The 22,181-nt window shown below is 35.1% G+C and overlaps 1 protein-coding gene across 1 annotated transcript in view; it reads left to right on the top strand.

The window, feature by feature from the left end:
* Positions 1-1,598: 1,598 nt before the first annotated feature.
* Positions 1,599-22,181, top strand: part of LOC134741437 (homeobox protein Nkx-6.2) — a 66,373-nt gene continuing 45,790 nt past the window's right edge. Inside the window, exon 1 of the mRNA XM_063674218.1 lies at positions 1,599-1,950. Within this exon, the coding sequence (XP_063530288.1) occupies positions 1,644-1,950 (307 nt within the window). The 5' untranslated portion in view covers positions 1,599-1,643. The remainder of the gene's footprint in view (positions 1,951-22,181) is intronic.

Genomic DNA, 22,181 nt, shown 5'->3' with positions numbered 1-22,181 from the left:
AGTTTTACAAACAATACCTTTCTGTCAGTCAGTTATTTAATTACCTACAAGTGTAAATTTTTGTGTTTATAAACTATTATATAATACGAGTATGTTCGGATTTTTGTTATATCTACTTTGTTCAAACATACACTAAGATAAAATTTCACGGAATGAACGTACTGAAATAAAACTATGAAAACGGATTATATCGCGTATATTGAATTTATAATACATCCCGACGTTTCGAACTCTTTACAGCGTTCGTGGTCAACGAACGCTGTAAACGAACGTACTGAAATATAAAAAAAATAACCCAACCCTTATAATATATCTAATATCCATTGAATATAAACTTTAGAAGACACTATCTCACAATTTAACCCAATCAATTAAACTATTACCCCAACTAAAAAATACTTTATTGTCAAAAGTCAGGATGTAGCTTTTGTGAACCTAATAAATAGCTTTATTGTTATTTATTTATGATGGCTGGAGCTTTTTAATTTGCCTAAAGCTTTTAGGATCGGAGGGGTGTAAATCGGGGTAATGTTGTGGCGGTTTATACATATAATAATAAGCTTTAAAGGTTTTTTGTTTTTTTTTTATCGTGAGCCGGATGTAGCTTGATTTTTTCAAAGAGGAATTAGGTAAGAATTTTATTTTAAACGTACCATTTTCATTTGTTCGTCTTAAGGTAATATGATAAACATTTTTAATAATGAAGGTACTCGTCGAGATGAGATAATATTAAGATTTGGATGAGATTTGTTTAGATGTTTATTAAATTAGCTGTAGCAAAGTCGGTTGTCTCGTTACACTAGATTCATCTGTCTTTGTATTTTTATTTCTATAAAATTATATTCTAAAAATTGTATGTCATTACAATTGAAAATGTATACCTATCATAAGGTGACTAGTTTAAATAGCAGTTTATTGAAGTGCCTATTATACCTAGGAACAATTCAGGTCAATAAATCACATTATAATTCGCAAATTTGTCAAAGATTTATTACCCATTGACTATCAATAACAAACAAACAGCTGCATTACATTTGTCGGCATCGACAAACTATACCGACCACGACAGCGAAGGGGGGACAAAAACTGCACCCGACTTAATTATAAAGAGACAAGAAACGCCATCAAATAGCCATTCCCTCAATCTACGCTCTTCTGTTAACACCACTCGTCTTCTCACACTTTCTAACGTATGTGAAAAGGAGTGAGTAAGCTATAGTTTTGTGACCCTGCCTTCGAAGGGGCGTTGTCTATAAGGTTCAGATTGACTGGGCGGTCTCTATCCAGTTTTTATTTGGCCGGTTTGGTTATTTTCATTTGCAGTCGCAGCGCGCGCGCGGCCGCCCGCGTCACGGTCGTGTGATGACAATCCAGTGTACTCAAATAAGATTTCTACACTAGTGCGATTCTAACCTGTGAACTTGTTGATTTGATTCTAGCTCAATTGACAAAGTGGACTGGTCATGATTTGAAGACTGCCAGATTTAAATGTAATGACAAATTAAATTAAAATTGCACTGATAACCTAAAAATCCGTGATTATTAAAGACTTGACACTAATTGAAGTGGACTTTACGCAAGGTCTTTAAGGGCATGTTTTGAAAAACACTGCCCTTCGAGGACTGGTGTATAGACTGTAAACAATGTCAGAACTACGAGGGTCGCCACCTCTAACGCGAAACTTGGAGAACGGTTTCGGCGCACCGCTGGCCGCGCTGAGCTCGCTGGCGGAAGCGCCGCCGCCGGCGCCGAACCCGCACGGCATCGACCACATCCTGTCGCGGCCGGTGGGCGGCTCGGTGGGCATGGGCGGCATGCTGACGCCGCGGCTGTCACTGGCGGCGGCGGCGGCGGGCATGGCGCACTACCTTCAACACAAGCCGCTCTACTGGCCTGGCTTCCAGGGCCTGGTATCTAACCCGATGGCGTGGAGAGACCGGCTGCAATCCAGTAAGTCTTTTTAATAATTAGCATTAGCCTCCAATGGCAAATTTTGTGCATTTGTACCTTCTGTGGTTCTGTACAATGTCTATGGATCAGATATTGAATCCACAACACGCACTATAGGTACTTATTTAGGAAAGGAAGGAATTCATACAATTTTTTAAACTTTGACACAATCATATAATTTTGTGCGTCAAGTGTCAACGTCCCGACCACGTTGACACTTGACGCACAAAATTATATGATTGTGTCAAAGTTTAAAAAATTGTATGAATTCCTTCCTTGCAGTCATATATAGCATGTAGCTTTATAAAAAAATCCATACATACATAGGTACTTCTACTAATAATTTATATGTATATTTTAGACTGGACTGTACAGTTCTTATTGGGCTTGATGTACACAAGGACCATGTATTTATGTACACATGACACATTATAAGTATCATGATGTATGATAATAATTTTTAAATATTTGCGGATTTGTTTGAGTTGTCGAATAATGATTAGTAACATTAAAAACTACTTAAATAGTAGGTAGTATGTATAGGTTCAAATAATAGTAGAATGCATTACACTTATTTATATTTTATGAAGTCGGCTATTTAAAAAAGAGACCAAATTTTATTTAAACATATGTCTGTAAAAAATTTTTTCACGCCTTAAAATTTTAAAAGAAAGAAAGACATCAACGCGCTCCAATGCTGTAAAAAATACATTATAATGTCTCTACCTTATTTTCAAATAAAGTACGATCCTTTATTGAATAGTTTAAAAATAGCGGATTATAGACGTTAAATCAAATAAGTTTTTATATTATTTACAAATAAATATACCAATACAATAGTTAATTACACATACACGTCTTACATACATGTCGAAGCCAGCATGGCACGCGCGATTCCGCCGCCGTCGGGCCACTTCCGGCGTGGCGGCCATTTGCGGAGGCTTTACGGCTGTTCTCGCGCGGAATGGATGTACTTAGCGAAACACCCAATAAGATATTTGCCAATTCTGGCGTTACATATATTTGATTGCCTCTTAAGTTAACGTTTATAAAGTAATTGAATTAACTTGAACCGCCTGTTGTCTGCCTCTATCTCGTTAATCGATTGTTTTTCCTGAAGCTATAGGAGGAAAAAAAATAATGGGCCCTGGTAGGAAAGTGCCTTAAAACCTTAAGTTAGCTCATTTTACTTAAAGAAAACATTCTTTTATAAAAAAAAAAACCAAACATTTTTCGTTTTTTTTATTTTGCTTGTCTTAAAATATTCTTGAGTACCTAAAAATATTCGATTTTATGGATATTTTGTACGACAGATGAGTTTAAGACCCAATCTTTCTTGGAGAAATGTGATCATGAAATGTGGATGTGATGTGAAATGTGATATTAGCTGTATCGACTAGTAAAACAAAATAGGATTTTCTTTTTAGAATTTTGATCGGTTCGATTCCCGGGCGAGACAAGCGAATTAAAAAAATATTTGAAATGAGCTAACTTAAGGTTTTAAGATACTTTCCCTCCAGGGCCCATAATTTTTAGGGTTCCGTACCCAAAGGGTAAAAACGGGACCCTATTACTAAGACTCCGCTGTCCGTCTGTCCGTCTGTCTGTCTGTCTGTCACCAGGCTGTATCTCATGAACCGTGATAGCTAGACAGTTGAAATTTTCACAGATGATGTATTTCTGTTGCCGCTATAACAACAAATACTAAAAACAGAATAATATAAATATTTAAATGGGGCTCCCATACAACAAACGTGATTTTTTTGCTGTTTTTTTCCGTAACGGTGCGGAACCCTTCGTGCGCGAGTCCGTCTCGCACTTAGCCGGGTTTTTTTACACTGTGTAATAAAGAGTATGTAAGTATTCTGTCTATTTTACATGCAGATAAATTACCTATAAATGATTTCTAAAAGCTCTAACATTTTTAAAGATTAGGTACGGGGTTTTTAGAGACTTACATGTTTGTGGTTTATGAAGTTTGTTAAGTATACCATCTCCAATTCTCCACAGTCGGATATTATATTTATGCATTAAAATTGGTTTTACTTCTATTTTCGCTATCTACCCCTAAACGTCAAATTATATTTGCCGATTTTTCATTTGCTATCGAAAGTTTTTGTTTTTTATTTGGTTTGTTTCTAGTCCCCATTTTGGGCAGAACAAATACGAAATTATATTTACTTAGACCCAAACAAAATGCAATTAATCGTTATGAAAATTCCATAGAAAATACGGTGAAACTGCGCTTATATTGAACAGAATAGTAAACCTTATCTAATTATCAAATTTTATGAAAAAAAATAATCGTCCCTTATTGCGTTGCAAATTAGATTTATTAGATAACCTTATTACTTGTCTGATTTGATAACTTCATATCCAATACAGTGTACACAATAGTGCTTGTTTATATATACGTAAATATTAAACATTCGGTATTTTAGATTGTGATGTCAGAGCATCTAAGTGATTGTAAGGTTGAATTGAATGTTATGTCGTTCAATAAATACGCAACACGAACCAAATTATATATTGAGGCTGTGATGAAATATAAACAGTAAAATGAAGGGCTGACGGATAAAGTATTTGTTGATCGCACTATACCTATGTTCCAACATAATAACATCTTGAGCTTTTTATTAGACCCAAGCCCAGATAAGAATAAAACATACTCCTGATCCTGATTTGATTACCTATCAATTATTTAAAATTAGAGAGAAAGAATTAATTACAAAATTAATATCAAAAGGCTTCAATATTTAGTCACACCGTTACGCTTCCTAACGCTAATAAGAATAAAACGATCAAATTACGTCGTTGTGGCGCTAAGCTCGTCCGATTACCGCGCGATACGACGCGATATCGCGCGATATCCGCAGATAGCGGTTATTAAACTCGCGCGTATTACAGCTTTAATGCGTGTAATCGGGTACTCGAGATACGCGCATAGCTTTAATTAAGAGTCTCGGAGGGGGAACTAGATAGTTTTTAAAGGGGTGTATAATTAAACTTACCTTTTATATGTACTTATGGAAAGCAAGTACAGTTAAAAACAAAAAAAGTTACTTTAGTTGTACATTATGTGACAGTTGTCATAGCTAGTACCTATAATATATATTTTTTTGAATATTTTCCTTCTATGAGTAGATAGCTACCTAAACGTTGTCGTGGATGATCTACTTACGGCTCGATTCGAACAATGCTTACCTATAAGATATCACAGCGATACGAAATTGATCTGTCAGTGTCAAAGGTGTCATTTTTTTAACCAACATTTCAGTTTCGTATCGCTGTGACATCTTATAAGCATTGTTCGAATCGAGCTGCTAGACACTTTAGACAGGATCTTAAGTTTTTAGACGTGATTTAGGGGCACATGAGGAACAAGATGCTACGGGCTATGACGTAGCAGTTGTAGCACATCTTGCTACTCTCGTATAGAAATGTTAAGAGTCCCCGGCAAGCTCGGCCAAATTTCACCTTCCCATAAAAACGGAGTTTCGTTCCCATTTTAAAACTACGTGTTGTATTGTAATGAAACTTTGCACATACAATGACATGAGGTATATAAAACAGTTTATAAAACAAACGAAATAGAGCACAAACAAGTTTTGTATGAAAAACTTAAATACGCTGTATTAACACAGAATAACTAATGTATTAACTCTAGTAAAGTAGGAAAACCAACAAAAGATTTCAGATGTCGTGTTTACTGATATCCTTGATATCACTGAAAAAATTCCCAAAATAATACATTTCTATAGCTCTACTCTACCCATCTAAGTCTAGCTAGAGCATATACATAATTTGGCGTTAGTTAACGCATTAAACATACAGCGATATATGGGATTGTTCCTGTACATGTCCGTGTCCATGTCTTTTTCATAGATAGTTTTTTACAGTCAGCTGCAGAGAAAAGGTTACCCCCCCCCCCTGCATAGAAGTTTGTATGTAAAGGTTCTAAGCTAATAGCTGACTGTACTAGTTAAGACTACTAAGGTTCTTTGGGGTAGATTCGAAGGCGAAACGGCCCGATTCGAACTTAAAGATACGTCAAATATTACGTCTAGATAAAGTTCAAAGTTCAAATATACTTTATTCATGTAGGCCTAGCAACAAGCACCTCTGAATCGTAAGTAGGTATTACATATAATTATATTATCTTAAACTAATTATCAGCACAAATTATTGATGTATAATTCATAGTGTATTGAATCATTAAATAGAGTAGGTACTCCTACAATCTAATACTAAGAATTCCACAAAAAGATCGTCAAACATATTTTTTTTAACAAAAACTTTAGAATGTTTCTGGAATAAAATCTAAATGTAAAAAAAATCACAACAAAAGAAGTACATAACATTGGAATGTCCATTTTCTCATCATTAGTCAAATATACATATTAATAAATAATTAACCATTTCGAATCACAATTAATCCCATGTTGTTTTATCATTCATGTAGTCTTGTAAGTATTGTGTGGTATAATAAGCTTTAGAAATAAGTTTCCGCTTTACATAATTCGTAAATTTATTAATTGATAATTCAGTAATATGGAGTAATATGGTATTTGGAAGTAAAATGTTACACAATTACCCATGAATAATTTTTTTATTGTATGGAGCCTAGTGTAGGGCACTGCGAGCTTATGTTTGTTTCTAGTACTTACTTATTAATATTATGAATGTCACAATTTTTTCCTAAAATTGACAATATTTTTATGTACATACAGAATATTCTCATAAATGTAACGTTTGAAACCTTTGCGCTTTGAACACATATTAAATCACATTTTTAATCGGGTCTATCGCGAATTTATTTTGTTACCTTTATTTACCGACGTTTCCACCACCAGTGAAACCTACTGTGTCGAAACATCGGTAGGGTGAATTTTAACAGGTTCAAAATTTACCTATTTTTTAATTTTTGTACTTTATGTATAAATTATGTATCGATAATACGTAACTAGTCACAATCGATATTGTGTAGCGATGAGCTTTCATTATACATAGTAGTTTTAGAGATATTATGATTTTAATAATTTGGTTGCCGCCAAAACTGCGTCTACACACCAAAATTAGATTTACTGGCCACCAAAATTGTATACCCACACCAAAATTAGATATTTCTGCAAATTAAAAGTAATTATAACTAGTTATCAACTGAAAATGAAACGGACAAAGTTTAGTCGTTTTAGAAATATTATAATTTTAATCATTTGGTTGCCACTAAAACTGCGTCTACCCACCAAAATTAGATTTATTTGCCACCTAAATTGTACATCCACATCAAAATTTGATATGTCAATTTTGGTGGCTTAAGCAATGTAAATTACCACCAAAACTACGAAAATTGATGCACCAAAATTAGAACCATTGCATAAAAGTATATTAAAAAGTAAACCGTATCATTCACTTCAGTTTCAAGATTATATTTTAAATAAAAAAGAAACTATAAACATGCTTTAAATACAGTTCACACAAAAACTACTACTTTTCGGTCATTAGTTAGATACACCACCAAAATTGCATTAAAAAGTATTTTAATACACCAAAATCAGATACTTCTGCGTTTGATGGACAGATCTAGCGACGTACGATACGTGCGTCAACGCTCAGTGCCGGAGCGGAACTAAATTAACAGGTTACTACACCTTTGTTAGCCTCGCTGCGTTTCGTTCGACCATAGTTTAGTTTAGTTTAGTTTATTTCTTTCATAATGATAAATTACAATATAAATTATTCTTACACTAATCTATATGAATTTATATTATGATCGTCATTTATTCGGCATGCAAACATATAATTATAAAATGTCAACAACGATAAATCAAAAACAATACAAATTATGAAAAACTAACAATTATAAGTTAAAATCATTTACAATATTTACCATCAAAATTTACTATTTTACCCGGACAACTATTAATGCTTACTTTTAATAATCTTTACTTTTATTTTCTTATAATATACGTAGACTAATAACGAGTAAAAGTTTGTGAAGTTTTAGATAAATCAATGGATGTTATGGTTCTACCATAGAAATTATTCAAAAAAAATGGATTCCGGACACTACACCAAAATTATAATTACGGCGAAAATTTTTTTTATATAAATATCAATAACTTTTATAACATTTTGCGATTTATTATTAGATAATAATTTGTGTAAGGTTTTCAAAAAAAAAATACCATTCTGAAACAATTAGTCCACACTGTCATTATCAGCTCCGCCGCAAAAAAAATTTCGTTGAGATAATCACCCGGTAAATAAAGGTAACAAAATAAATTCGCGATAGACCCGATTATAAATGTGATTTAATATTCTCATAAAGTATTGACAGTGCACTGTCATTATGTCAATTTCCTTAATTATCTCTTAAGTGAGTCTCTATGGTTCATTTTATATATTGCTCGAATAGCCCTTTTCTGCAGAATAAAAATGGTATTTACACAGAACTAGGATGACAAAGAACAACTGTCAGGCTTTAAAAGTGCGACCAAAAATGAAATGCAAGTGTGTGCGTAAATTGTCTATGTGAGATCAAAACTAGTGATGTCAAGTTACAACATAATATATCGGTGTTTGACTGCTTTATCGACTACTCTTTCAATGTTTCTTGCACATTATTATTTTAGCACATTATTATTTTAGCTTAAATAATATTTTTAAAAATCATAATTACCTCATAGGTGATATGAAAAGCAGTATGTGTCACATGGTAGCAAAATTATTTCCATCTTGGACGTAACACACTTGAATCCCTCACTATGCTCAGGATTCTACTTTAGAATCCCTCGTTACTCTTGGGATTCTATTATAGAATCCTTCGCTTCGTTCAGGATTCAATTTACGCCCTCGCCGTAAATGTCATTTTGCTCCCTTGTGACACAATCTACTATTTCGAATTGGTGATGTGAAAAGATATATTATGTAACTCCGTATAAGATAAGTAAAGTCTAATGAAAAAAAAGCAAGCAAGCGTTGATAATAGCCGTAATATACTACCGCACCGCACCGTTACAGCTTTAAAGCAGGTTTCTCGTCGTATGCGTGTGTGTGGTGCAACGTCGTTAACACAAACACATGCTAACAGTAGGCGCAAAGAGTTGACTTACCACAGAAAATATTAATTTCGCCTCAGAATTAATAATAGTGCTACCGTACAGAAAGGAAACCTCCTACAAAACCAAAGTTTGACAGCGGTTCAGGGTCGAATCACGATGTCCCTTTCTAATATATGGCACTATCCCTTTCGGCTATTTAGGGTTGTCAAAATTCAGATCATTATCTTATCTGTGACCACTGTGTGCACGACCGTGCACGCAAAGGGACGTCAAGTTGTGCCAACCCTAATAATTGCTCGGAGCAATGCTGAGCCGAACAGAGCCGAGTTTTCCCGAAGCTAGGAGTTTCGCACCCCTGATTTCGCGCCTTTTTCTACTAACAAGTTGGATTGGGTGTGTATACGCTGTGTGCAAGTATACGCTGTCTTGTGTTTCCTTGTGTTGGCGGCAAAGTCGTGAAAAAGTGGCTAAAATGTAAGTAAGTACCTACTGTGTTGGAAAGTGAAGTTTAAATTTACCGCTAAACATGTGCACCTTCAAAAAAGGTGTTATAACAATCGGTATTATTTTAACTCGTTTATAAAGGCTAATATCTTAATGATGTAAAAAAAATAGTTAAATATATATTGTACCTATTATACCGACAAGTTATCGATACAGTCATATGAACATTTTGTCAAGCCCTAGCGTATAGTAACAGTTTAAGTTTTTACACAAAATATTCCAAATTATTGACTAATATGATAAAATATTAGCACACAACTGAAGAAAAACTTATAATTAATTGTATAAACCGGCTTTTTACACTTTTTATGCTGTTAATTTGACAAAATATCGTTAAGAAAACTTCGCTCGGAATATCATAATTACCTGTGAAATTAATGTTTGCCTGGGTTATTTCGCCCTGTGATACTACAATCCGGCACACTACACGACACCATCTTCACTACATTACTTTATTGTACGTTTTCTTCCTGATTTCTTTTTATTTTCATGATTAAAAAATACGGCAATGCGCTCCCGGTCGAGTTGGGCCGCCTGTCGCTCAAAAATGGTTACGTTTTCTCATTTGTAGTCTCTCTCGCACTCATGGGATGTTCATATACGTGATGGCTTCCCTTTCCCACACTTCAGCTGTCTTTATGCGTAAGCATAAATTTTAGGTCTGTGGGTATTTATCTCTGACGCACCTGATATGATATGTTGTATATGTACGCTATCCGAATGTAGCCTTAATATGAGCCACGACTTGGCGTCGTCATGGTGCTTGGTCATTTTAACTAAGCGGCGGTGCATATTAACTGATAGCGGTAACGCCGCGTGTAATGAGTGATAACAAAACACAATTATTGTCGACAACACTTCATTTCATGTTATGAAGCTCTCGTACTAAAGGAATATAGCCACGAGTGTATTTTCTGAAATTTGATAAAAAAAATCGGTGGTTAGGTAGATGATTTTTCAGAAACTTGTGTACTTGTGTTATATGAACTACCTAATCTACCTACATGCTCTAAGCAATATAAAGGTTAATACTTTATCTAACTTGCGATACCTTTTTTTAATAATATAAACGTGCTTTAACGATGTTTTTAATCCTATATAAATACCATTTACCTTCCTAACAGCCATTCTCTAATATTACGCAATTTAATATCTAATTAGAAGCGTTCATCTAAAAACATTGTCCAGCCGCGCCTCATTCAAACCAAACCTTAGACGCAAAATTTAATATTCGAGAACATTCGGTTATTAATTAGCGCGAGGGCGCGCTGCGGCCGCGCTGGGCTCGAATGAAGTGGGACACATTTTTTTAATGACCCCCACCCACACCCCACGCCTACATCCCCCGTGCATCCCATATGTCGCCACGAATTAAAATTTCAGCCTCCAAATGCAACTGTTTTATGCTGTTTTTTTTAGTTCGGTGTTTGGAACATGGTGTTTATTTTCTTTTGGATAGTGGTGAAACATACATTTTATACGCACCTAATTTTAATGTTTTCCTTGCACACATAATTTACACTGGCGCTCAATGAAGATATATCGTGTTTTATTTTTTTATTATTTATTTACAGCTATTATAACGATTTTACTTAAAATATTTCTGACAGTTACAGTTACATATGCCAGCCACCACGTTGCAACATACAATCTCTTGACATCCGAGTTTCACTTAAACACCAATTCCAATTACTGCATTCATAAGAGTTGAGTTAGCTAATAAATCCTCACGCACCGCCAGCAAAAAATCAGCATAACAATTTTCTAACAATTACCTCGAAGCAATTATAGTACGGTCCGCATAAAGACGGCGCAATCTCGCCCGGCCTAATGAAATTAAATTAAGCATAACATAATACCCACCCCCACCAGAGGAGAGGGAGGGGGGTCGAAACCGCACATTTTCGCTTTCCCCGTCTTTGTTTTTCGGATGATACTCTGAGTGTGACCTTGTTTCTATGTAAAATATAGTTAAATGTTGATGTTGGGTAGGTAAATTGCGTTTTTTTTATTTGAACAAGAAGAACTGAGTTTTCACTAAGTTGCTTACAATCGTAATGTTTTATATTTAGGCAGTCTTATTTTCATTTTTTCCAATAGATAATATCATGAAGGAGGTGTTAAAATGACAATAAATATTAGGGTAGCAGAAAGCCTGTCATTTTAAGAATATGAAAGAGAGGCATGTCATTTTATTTATTACAGCAAAAGTGATCTGCACGTACTTAATTCCATTAAATACAAAAAAATTGTAATTTCCGCGCTAACAACCTATGACGATACACGTCGCTGCCACGTGTCAATGAAATACCCCAAAATATTAATGTTGACATAACCTAATATCGAACTCATCGTTCAAGCGGCAAAAGTCAATGGAACACAACATACACGCATTTGACAGATACAATATTAATAATATCCAAATCCATATTAGTAGGGCACGATAAGGGCGCTGATTTCATTAGCGAGCATTGGGGTACTTACATCGCCCCTAAGCATTCCGATACGGGCAAATGGAGTGATGGCGTGATACGGCTTGCTGTTATTCAGACTGTAGTTACGTATTGTGATCTAATGTAGATCGAAGACCAAAATTATAGTATTTTTATATATGTATCACAAAGCATCATATACCTAATGGACTTAAAGCAAAGAAATTAAAGAGTTAGATTTTTCTAAATCTATTTTTTTTAACACAAATTCATCGAACGTAAAGTCTGCTAAATTCTTCTTTTAAGTTTGTATGTATATTGCTAAATTTACTGCACTAACTTTTTACTGCTGAACGTACTATCTTACCTTCATATTAGTGAGTTTTAGGGCCTGTTTCACAATGTCCAAGTGAAGTATTGGATAGCTAATTAACAAATAAATTAACTGCCAGATAAAATTTCCTACAAAAAAAGCACTTTATCCAGCAGATAAAGCTTATTTGGAGATTGTGAAACGCCAACGATGACTTTATTCGTCAGATAAGTGGCAAGTAGCTTATTCAGGACTTTACTTGGACATTGTGAAACAGGCCCTTAGATAAGTTGCTTATTGTTAGCTTGCAATTTGTAAATGGATTGCATGTGTGTAGACTAGTGAATTGATAAATATGTACCACTATGTACGGTTGTAGAGAAAATAATGTCTTACAATATCGCGCCCTACCGATTGATAACACACCCTCACAGGTGTGGTAAAGGCTCGCATACGAGCCTTCAGGGTTGCTACATCACTAGTCAAACGAACACTTTTCTTTAAAAATAAAACTAATAGATTTTAGATAGGTATCCATGTTATTTTCAGCCTATTGATGATCTGTAAAATATATATAAGTACCTATTAATAATTTTCCTATTATTCATCAATAACTATAGTAATTATCGAGTAGGTACCTGTTTATAACAAATCCCTCGAAGGTAATATAGGCTGAGGTCTAGTTTTTGTTGCACGGAGATAAAGCGAGTAGTGCATGATATTGGTACTCCGGGAGTTGCAAAACCGCCCAATCGCGGTGTCAGCGCTTTGTAGTAAATTGAGATCTCACTGAAAAATTTTATTATTTTTTAATTCAACTTTGACTGTAGACCTAATTTTTTCTAAAAATGAAGTTCACTGGTGTGTCAACCCTGCGCGCCGCGTGTTAGAGTACATGTATCGCGTACGGATGCGGCGTGTCGTCATCGCAGACAATATGGCGGATGCTTATCTGCTTACATTGTAGGTACGACATGATAGCGAACTTCGCTTTCCTATTACAACATTAACATTGTTCCTAATTAGGCGGTGACAATGTTGCATGTTAGCGTAGTATAACGCCGCGCCCTAACTGAACGAATAACGCGAACGCGATGCGAGACTTGACAAAGATACCAAGGACAGTTAGGTACAGTCACCACCAGCTCCGTGCGCCAGTTCATGCGGCCAAAGTACTCAAAAATATCTGAATATAGAGATACACTTTAACGTCTCGATAAGATAGATAAGACGATAGAGACTTTGTTCAGATATTTGTGGACACCTTAGCTACTAAGATGGTGTGTAATGTGGTGGCGACTATGTACAGGCATGGTCATTTCAGTCACATAGATTAGGACAACGAGGAAAAGACTGAACGGGAAGTATACAGGCGGATTGATAGACATGGTAGTTTGAATTAGCAATTTACAAATAGTGGTCACAAAGTTTCATCATCAACCCAAAAAACATATTCTTATATTTTATAATAAGTCTTCCTTCACACTCCACTGGCATATACTACTTAAACGTATGCTTGTGTATTATCAAGGGCATGAGTAATTTAAATTCTGACACATAATTCTGATTATATTTCGCAAACTGGCCCACTCGGGAACTATTAACATTAACTCTCTACATCTTATTAGCGCTCTATACCGTACGCGTTTTAATTTCGTCGTCAAATGAAGCCACTTGTAATTCCCCTACGCGGCGAAACGCGTAACGGCGACGCGCGAGTTCGCGATATGTGCGAACTTTACGCAGTAATTAGTGCGAACAAATGTAACAAGCTTCTTTGAGGTTTACATACTGGGTTGGCAATTGCAGGAAAAAGTTGGCGTAGCAAACTTTAATTAATACTTGAAACAATAATATTAGGATGATGGGTTAATTAATAATGTATAAATTTGGTACATTTATTTGAATAATCGTTTTTGTAGGTACTATTTTATCATTACATTAGGTCATAAGAGGAGGAAATTCTCATACTGTTCCTTTTGTACTGAGAGAATTCCTACTATGTTCCTTTTGCACCAACAGACCTCATTATCATTTGTGATTCAATTGTCTTTGTCGCCGTCACGTTTTACAACTTTAAATCGCAACGTTTGAAAATCGTAAAACATGACGTTGGAATCAATTTTCTATCTGTAATAGAATTGGAATCAGTTGCAAGTACACATAAAACGCACAAGATTTGATATGATATATTTTCGGTAATTCTTGGAAGTTACGAGACAAATCAGGCAGTGCTTATCTTAAAGGAGCCCACTGACTATCAGTGCGCCGGACGATATCGGCCTGTCAGTTGGAACAAAAATTTGACAGTTCCGAACAACTGACAGGCCGATATCGTCCGGCGGACTGATAGACAGTGGGCCCCTTAACATATCAAGGAATATTTTCCTGAGTGTGGGTTTGCAAACTATTCTCTATTCAAGTAGGATAAAAGTAATAAACATTTTTTTATCACGGTCTTGCCTGGAGGTTTTATAATATTTACCTCATTTGGATAAGAAAAATATCAAACCCACAGCGTCTAGTGACGTCGCGTAAGAATCTACATTTTAAGCACCTATATAAGTTAATACCTACTTGAGCCACATAATAAAAGTACATACCCTCGCCCTCTACACGAGTTAACGTCTCCCCACCGTTCGCTCCTCGTTACCCCTCCCTAGGAAGAAAAGGGGTTGATGGAACGGTACGCTTTGATAGAACTACGTGATTGTAAATGCAACCTTTTTAATTCCATTGCAAATTAAAATGTTAATAATGCGCTTTAGACCTAAACCTATGATATACCGATGTGTACAAAATTGAAGACATTATTTAATTAGCTGAATGTTTTAATTTAACCTGCTACGGGCTACGGCGTAGGCCCCAGAGAGCGTAGCGCTTAGCTTCCTTGGAAAGGATTAGGAGCGAAATTAGAATTTGATATTGATGTGTCATTTTCATCGTGCTCATACTTAAAATATTATATATGGCGAGAGCTAAGAGATTTTTAAACTTTGATTAATTAATTACGACTATTACATTGTAATTATTTTCATACATACCCCAGAAGAACATAACATCATAATAAAAAGCTGCATATTGTAAATGATAACTTTGCTACATACAGGCCAATTCGAACAATGAGATACGTCATTTACTAGGTCTAGAAACGATATGGATTAGATATGTCAGTGTCAAAAATGACATTTTTGTTTGAGGAAACGTCATTTTTGACTAGATGTAGATTTTTGACGTCAACTAGTAAATGACGTACCTCATTGTTCGAATTGGCCTCATAGTTAGGTATTATTATGCATCATTTGCAATAACCGCTCTGTTTTTAGTAGGCCGTATAAGTACATACGTTGAATTACAAAACATACTATAGATCACAGATAGATTATTACTGGGTATCAACTTTCAGAACATGCACAGTCTATATTTATTTGTTTAAACTTTATTGCACAAAATATATACAACAATGCGGACTTAATGCCAAATGGCATTCTCTACCAGTCAACTATAGGCCCAAACAGAGACAATTACAATTAGTGCAGAGAAAAAAAAAATCAATCATTTTAAAGAAAAGCAAACTAATATATACGGGGCAACGCTGCCAGTGTCATGGGGACGTTTGGGCCGGCTACGGTCCGGGGTGGCACCATAGCCTAAATAGTTTTAGTGGTTAAGATTGACGAAGCATGTTGCGGATTACATCATTTGTAAGTCGATGACGAAACCTGTTGCTGATTTGCTTTTGTGTCCACTTGACGAAGCCTGCGTTGCCGATCACGATCTATGCATGGACTTTCTATTTACTGTTTTATTTATTGTGACGTGAAAATAAATGATTTAAACTAATATATTTATAAACTACATAATTACATACATACACATTACACACTATAAATAAAATATTGATGAATATCATTCGAACCTTTTTCTTAGCAAATGCTTACGTAACATCCGTTTGAAAGAAAACTTATTTAGAGTTTGTCTGACATTTATAGGGAGTGAATTCCAAAGATGACTACCTGGACGGCGAAAGAATTAGTCATAAATCCAGTACGGTTCAGAACAGAAGGTATGGCCAGTTTGAGAATGCGGGAAGTACGCTCACATCCTAAACGAGGAGTATCGAAGACGAATTTACTTTTGATGTATCTAGGAGCAGAAGGCTCAAATAGGATAGAAAGAACAAAGGATCCGGAATGACCTATGAGTGACATTGGTAGTACAGTCGAGGTCAAAGATATCTTTACAATTGAGTGTGACAAAAATATCTTTACATTTAAATACGTTTACACACTAAATGACAAAATCATGCTTACAACGCACGTGACAGTTTCATCTTTTCACATAATGCACCAAAGTTCTGTTTACAATCTGTCTTCCATAGAAACATTTTCACACATTATGACATAATAGGTTTGCATTGCATGTTACAGAATAAGATTTCCTGTCAATGTGCCCTAAATATGTTTACATTAGCAGTTACACTTGAAACTTCTGTGGAAGACAGATTGTAAACAGAACTTTGGTGCATTAAGTGAAAAGATGAAACTGTCACGTGCGTTGTAAGCATGTTTTTGTCATTTAGTGTGTAAACGTATTTAAATGTACCTAAAGATATTTTTGTCACACACAATTGTAAAGATATCTTTGACCTCGACTGTACACACTTCAACATGCAATGCAAACCTATTATGCATTGCATGTTACAGAATAAGATTTCCTGTCAATGTGCCCTAAATATGTTTACATTAGCAGTTACACTTGAAACTTCTGTGGAAGACAGATTGTAAACAGAACTTTGGTGTATTAAGTGAAAAGATGAAACTGTCACGTGCGTTGTAAGCATGTTTTTGTCATTTAGTGTGCAAACGTATTTAAATGTACCTAAAGATATTTTTGTCACACACAATTGTAAAGATATCTTTGACCTCGACTGTACACACTTCACCATAATCAATGATTGGCAACACTAAGGACTGCACTAACATCTTTTTCGTGTTTACAGGCCGAAAGTTTTTTTAAGTTTATAAGTGTTCCTGAGACTTTTCGACTTTATCCGACAGCTGACTAAACTAGGAAAGGGTAGGGCTATATTTAGTAAATTATCTCTGATTCGTTAATCTCAGATTACGATATTGATTGCATTCATATTTATACGGGCCTAATACCTAATACCTAAAATAAATTATTCAATTCAATTTTGGAATACATAATCACCTACGAAAAGTTTCCACAAAAAATATTCAGTGAGTGCTATTATAGTTATCATTATCAGTAGTTATTCGCAATTTTATAAAAGTATAAAATTTAGCATTCTAAATTAGCTCTTGCTTACCCAGCAGACGTTTATTAGAACACAAAATTCCCCGGCCGTCACCTCGCTTATTGCAATAATTGTAGCAATTGTAATAATGGTAGCCATTGCAATAATTGTAATTTGGTGTAACGTTGCCGCGAATGCTGTTGCAGCTCGTATCCGAAGAGGTTTTATTGCGGTACAGACGTGACTGGAATAATTTCGCAACTCAAAAGGGTCGTGGAGATTTCGGGTATTACAAGTGCAAGGGTTTGATTAGGTGTTTCAGTTACACGCGGATTTAATGCTTCGTTTAAAATATTATTATTCTGTTGTAATTTTTATTGCATGATAAGTGCTGTCTTAATTTAAGCTTTTGTTTTAAATACATAAATTTAATCGAATAATACTACAATTTTCTTTCTTATCCTTTCTCCAGATTCCCATCTGGGGCAGATACAATATTGTAAGTACCTATTTAAGTTTTCTTGCTTACTTTGTATTTAGGTACAAACATTTGTCAGAATCACTACATCAACTGACAAAACTAAGCATTTTTTATTTCATGCGAAGAAGTGCAATAATGCACGTGTTTTGTATATAAAATACGATATATACCATCCAGTGTCCAGTTTGATAAAACAATATAGTTTTAAAACTCCTAACACCCAGTCTCATAACCCCGAATGGTGGTGCAATATTAACAGTACCTATCCATTATGCATGGGCAGCATGGCGTAAAAACTACGCCGGCAGCTCCGTACGAGTACGCGTAGGTATTTACTAGGTATAACTAGTACGGCTGGAGTAAGTTGGACGTCAGTATATAGACCACCAGGGAAACGTAGTTTCGAATGGAGAGAATGCAGCAGTTATTTCTAGTTTTTTCGCAACGCTAGCGGCATGTTAGAGGCTTAAATGGCACTAGGCACTGTTGGAACTTCGACACAATGCGTACCATAAACATTATTTTCTCAAATATGCAATGAAATGTCGTCCTTACGTACGTTATAACAGGCTTCAAAGTATCACGGTTCGGGCAGAGCAACTCTAGAAAACTGTAAAGGCATTGCATACTAAATTGAAGGCCTAGGCCGGGAAGTTCTTTTTTTAATTTTAATGAAAACATGGCGTCCTTAACAGGCTAAACAGCTGTTTGTTATCTTTATAGGGCTGTATCTCATATACCATGCGTCGTAGCGCAAAAATAGTCAAATTTTCGTTCCCGTTTAATACCCCACGCACTGAATAACCTATCATATTAGGACACAAAACAATCATCATCATCATCATCATCATCATCATATTTGTATTATTATTTCATTGCATGTTTGAGAAAAACACTATACATACCCCGGCGTGAAAAGGGGTTGCCGGCTTCATAACTGGATGGCCGGTTCGGTGGATGGTTGGTTCGGCCGTCTATTCTATTCGGCCGGCAACCCCTTACTTCTCGGCCTTTGTACTTACTTGTAGTAATTTACTATTAAAGGTTTGATAAAATGTCACAATATAAAGTTATTGTATGTGACTGAAAAGAGATGGCTGGCAGAAAACCATTGACCATATTAGTGATATTACTCATATGTATAAGTACACGTACAACAAAACCACATAATTTGAAATACCGACAATAACATCACTTTATCACATTCTAGGATACCGTAAATACCAATACATTGATTTTACCAAAAAGATTTCGTGTTGTAGTTTTTGTAACTTCTCTGGCTCATTATATTTTTTCTATGTCATTGTGTTGTTTATTCTCGTTATCTACACGTTATCATGACATCGCTATTATGATTTCGATGCAACCTAATTTTCTGTAACGCAGTGTGTTCAGTTAGCGTGACACAAACCTGACAACTTACGTTTCAAACGTATTTACTGCCTTAATAAATAAATAGCTCACATTAGCAGGCGCGCAGTTAGCCGTACTAAATATTGTCGAACAAACGTAGTACAAACAACGACCAAATGAAATCAACCAACCTAACAGAAACCGCATAAACTAAATCCTACCCTATCATCTTCTCTATAAAGTTGAAACTCATTTGTTCACACAGAACCAGTTTCGCATTAGTACTTAATATGTTGGTGGAGACATTGCCGTGCTTATTGAGACTGTAATACATGGAGATAGAGTTTAGTATGCTGTGGAACCAGTAAATGGGGGTTTGGCGAAATGTGGTGCAGGAATCGATGTAGTTTCCAATGGGATCTCCCTGACGGTTCTTGTATAATTACTTGCTAATCGAGAATCGTCGGAGGACTTTCATTTATATGTAAGATATCCAGGCAGGTACAAATATTGCTTAGGTATTTGTTTTACATAGAGTTTACATATGTATTTATACCTTGAACTAACCTTAATATAACTTAAATATACATATTACCTACATACATAAATCCAATATACAAACAAGATTTATTGTCATTAAGATACAAACGGTATTCATGCAATACATTTTGCAAGAAGGTACCTACCTACTTTTTTATAAAGGGTGGAGCAAAAAACACACATAGTATTTTCTTAACTAATTAAATTACATAGGTAAATATTCAGCCCGTAAATAATTCTGAAAATATGTGCCGCAATAAAACCAGCGATGATACATATAATGGGGCGGTAATAAATAACGCTACCTCGGAAAACAACCCGGATTAATATTAATGAACAATCCGGACTTCCGAAAGTCGCCCGTAATATTAATATCATTTTATGCAACGTTAAAGTACCTACCTAAAATATAGATCTTATCAGAGCGCCTTGATCTTTCTTTATGCGCGTCTCTGTGTTTATGTGCGTAAGACTGGGAGCAGTATCACACTGTCTTCTTACAATCAATGCGTTAGATAACATTTCCAGGTACAGGTAGTGCTTCTTTAGCAACAACCCTACCTTTGTGATTAAGAACATTTTTTTAAATGTGCTTGAATAATTTTTCAGTTTTTTTAAATAAAAGTGAGGCCTATTCAGATAGTAGTTTCTGGTTATCAAACGGTTATGGATACGATCTGCTACTGTTAATAGCTGACTGATCATATCCATAACCATTTCATACCAAAAACATTACTATCTGAATAGACCTAAAGTAGCATACTCTTATTCTATTTTGGATCAATTATTTTCCTGAAGCTATATTTTTTACTGAGGTGTGCAAAAAGAATATTTTAGGTATCAATCTATATATTATATTTCACACAAAATACATGTATTTGATTATTACAGTTCATAGTTAAGTACTTCTTCTTGTAATCATTCTGTCATTTCTAATAATAATTAAGTGCTACTCTAAACAGTAAGATTTATTTACTCGGTATGGTAACGAACAGGTAGGTTTGCATCTACAAGTATAAGCACTTATTATCGAATCCTTATAATTAAATGTTGAATCACAAACCAGGCAAATTCACCATCTAATCCACAAGTACAGTCGCGCGTCCCGCCCTGCGATACATTCGGTACAGTCGCAAGCGTTAAATTCAATTCCGCTTTATTTATCGTTGGTACCGTCGACAAAAGCGCCATAAGTCCCTGTTTCATATAATTAAGTGCTTAACCGAATTATTTATAACGTGATTGTGTTTATTTTGATGAAACGGCAATGTTAATAATGATTTCGCTCTCGCGTTTAATTTGATTATGTAGGTCGTTTATTTTCACGTTTTTGCTGGAAGGATATACTGATATCTTTAGAGGGAGATTTAGATGAAAATATGGGGCGAATAGTTATTTTATTACAGAATATTTATAAAAAGTATAATTATTTATTACTATTAGCAAAATAGGTACTACGTTACAAAGCTTAATAAAAACATGTAAAATGTTAACATACGTTGAAGTCGGATTCTTTAAAAGCAGCTTTAATTAAGGCATTTCTACAGCTTCATTACCTATTATCAAAAAGTCATTCAATATCATTTTCAAAATAACTGTCCGTATTTAAGTCAGAGCTTTCCCAAGATGATAACCTACTATGTTACTGTTTATCTAGATCTAGCTAACGGTGCGGTAACGTTAATATTCTGTTCTATCGTGAAATAACGTTAATATCGTGTTTGACACTGCCCCAATTGTTGCCATATTAAATCCTAATTTCAGGCAATAGGTGTGCCAAACGGTCTATCAACAATTATAATTAGTCTGTCTAGTAACAGGACATCTACATTATATTGTATATTCGATAGCCCTTTATTCTGACGCTACCACGTTTTTATCAGCCGGAGGAGGGGTCTCCCGCGGGACGCGCTTCATCAGAATGTTCCGAGCGTCGACCGCGCGGTTTCATGAGCCTTTTATTTCCCTTTTCCAGTTGAGTTTTTAATTTTTGAGTTGGGTCATGGGGCAATGAAATGATAAATTCAACAACAAATATATCTATCTATAGCTGTTGGTTAATCATAAATATCATAATAACTTGATGGTCTAGGTTACGATGAAAGCGTCGCGATATTTGTGAATACCTTGTGACAACAATGAGAAGGTGACAGTGTCAGCAGTTTTTTGAAAATTTCGGTAGTCATAAATGTAAAATAACATTATAAAGTTTTATTTATCTTAAAGATTCTTGAAAACCAAATTAATACTTTTTAAGCACAGTTTTCCAATGACATTCCTTCCG

The sequence above is a fragment of the Cydia strobilella genome, chromosome 1, assembly GCF_947568885.1.
Source record: "Cydia strobilella chromosome 1, ilCydStro3.1, whole genome shotgun sequence".
Classification (NCBI taxonomy): Eukaryota; Metazoa; Arthropoda; class Insecta; order Lepidoptera; family Tortricidae; genus Cydia; species Cydia strobilella.
This window is presented reverse-complemented; position numbering and strand designations above follow the sequence as displayed.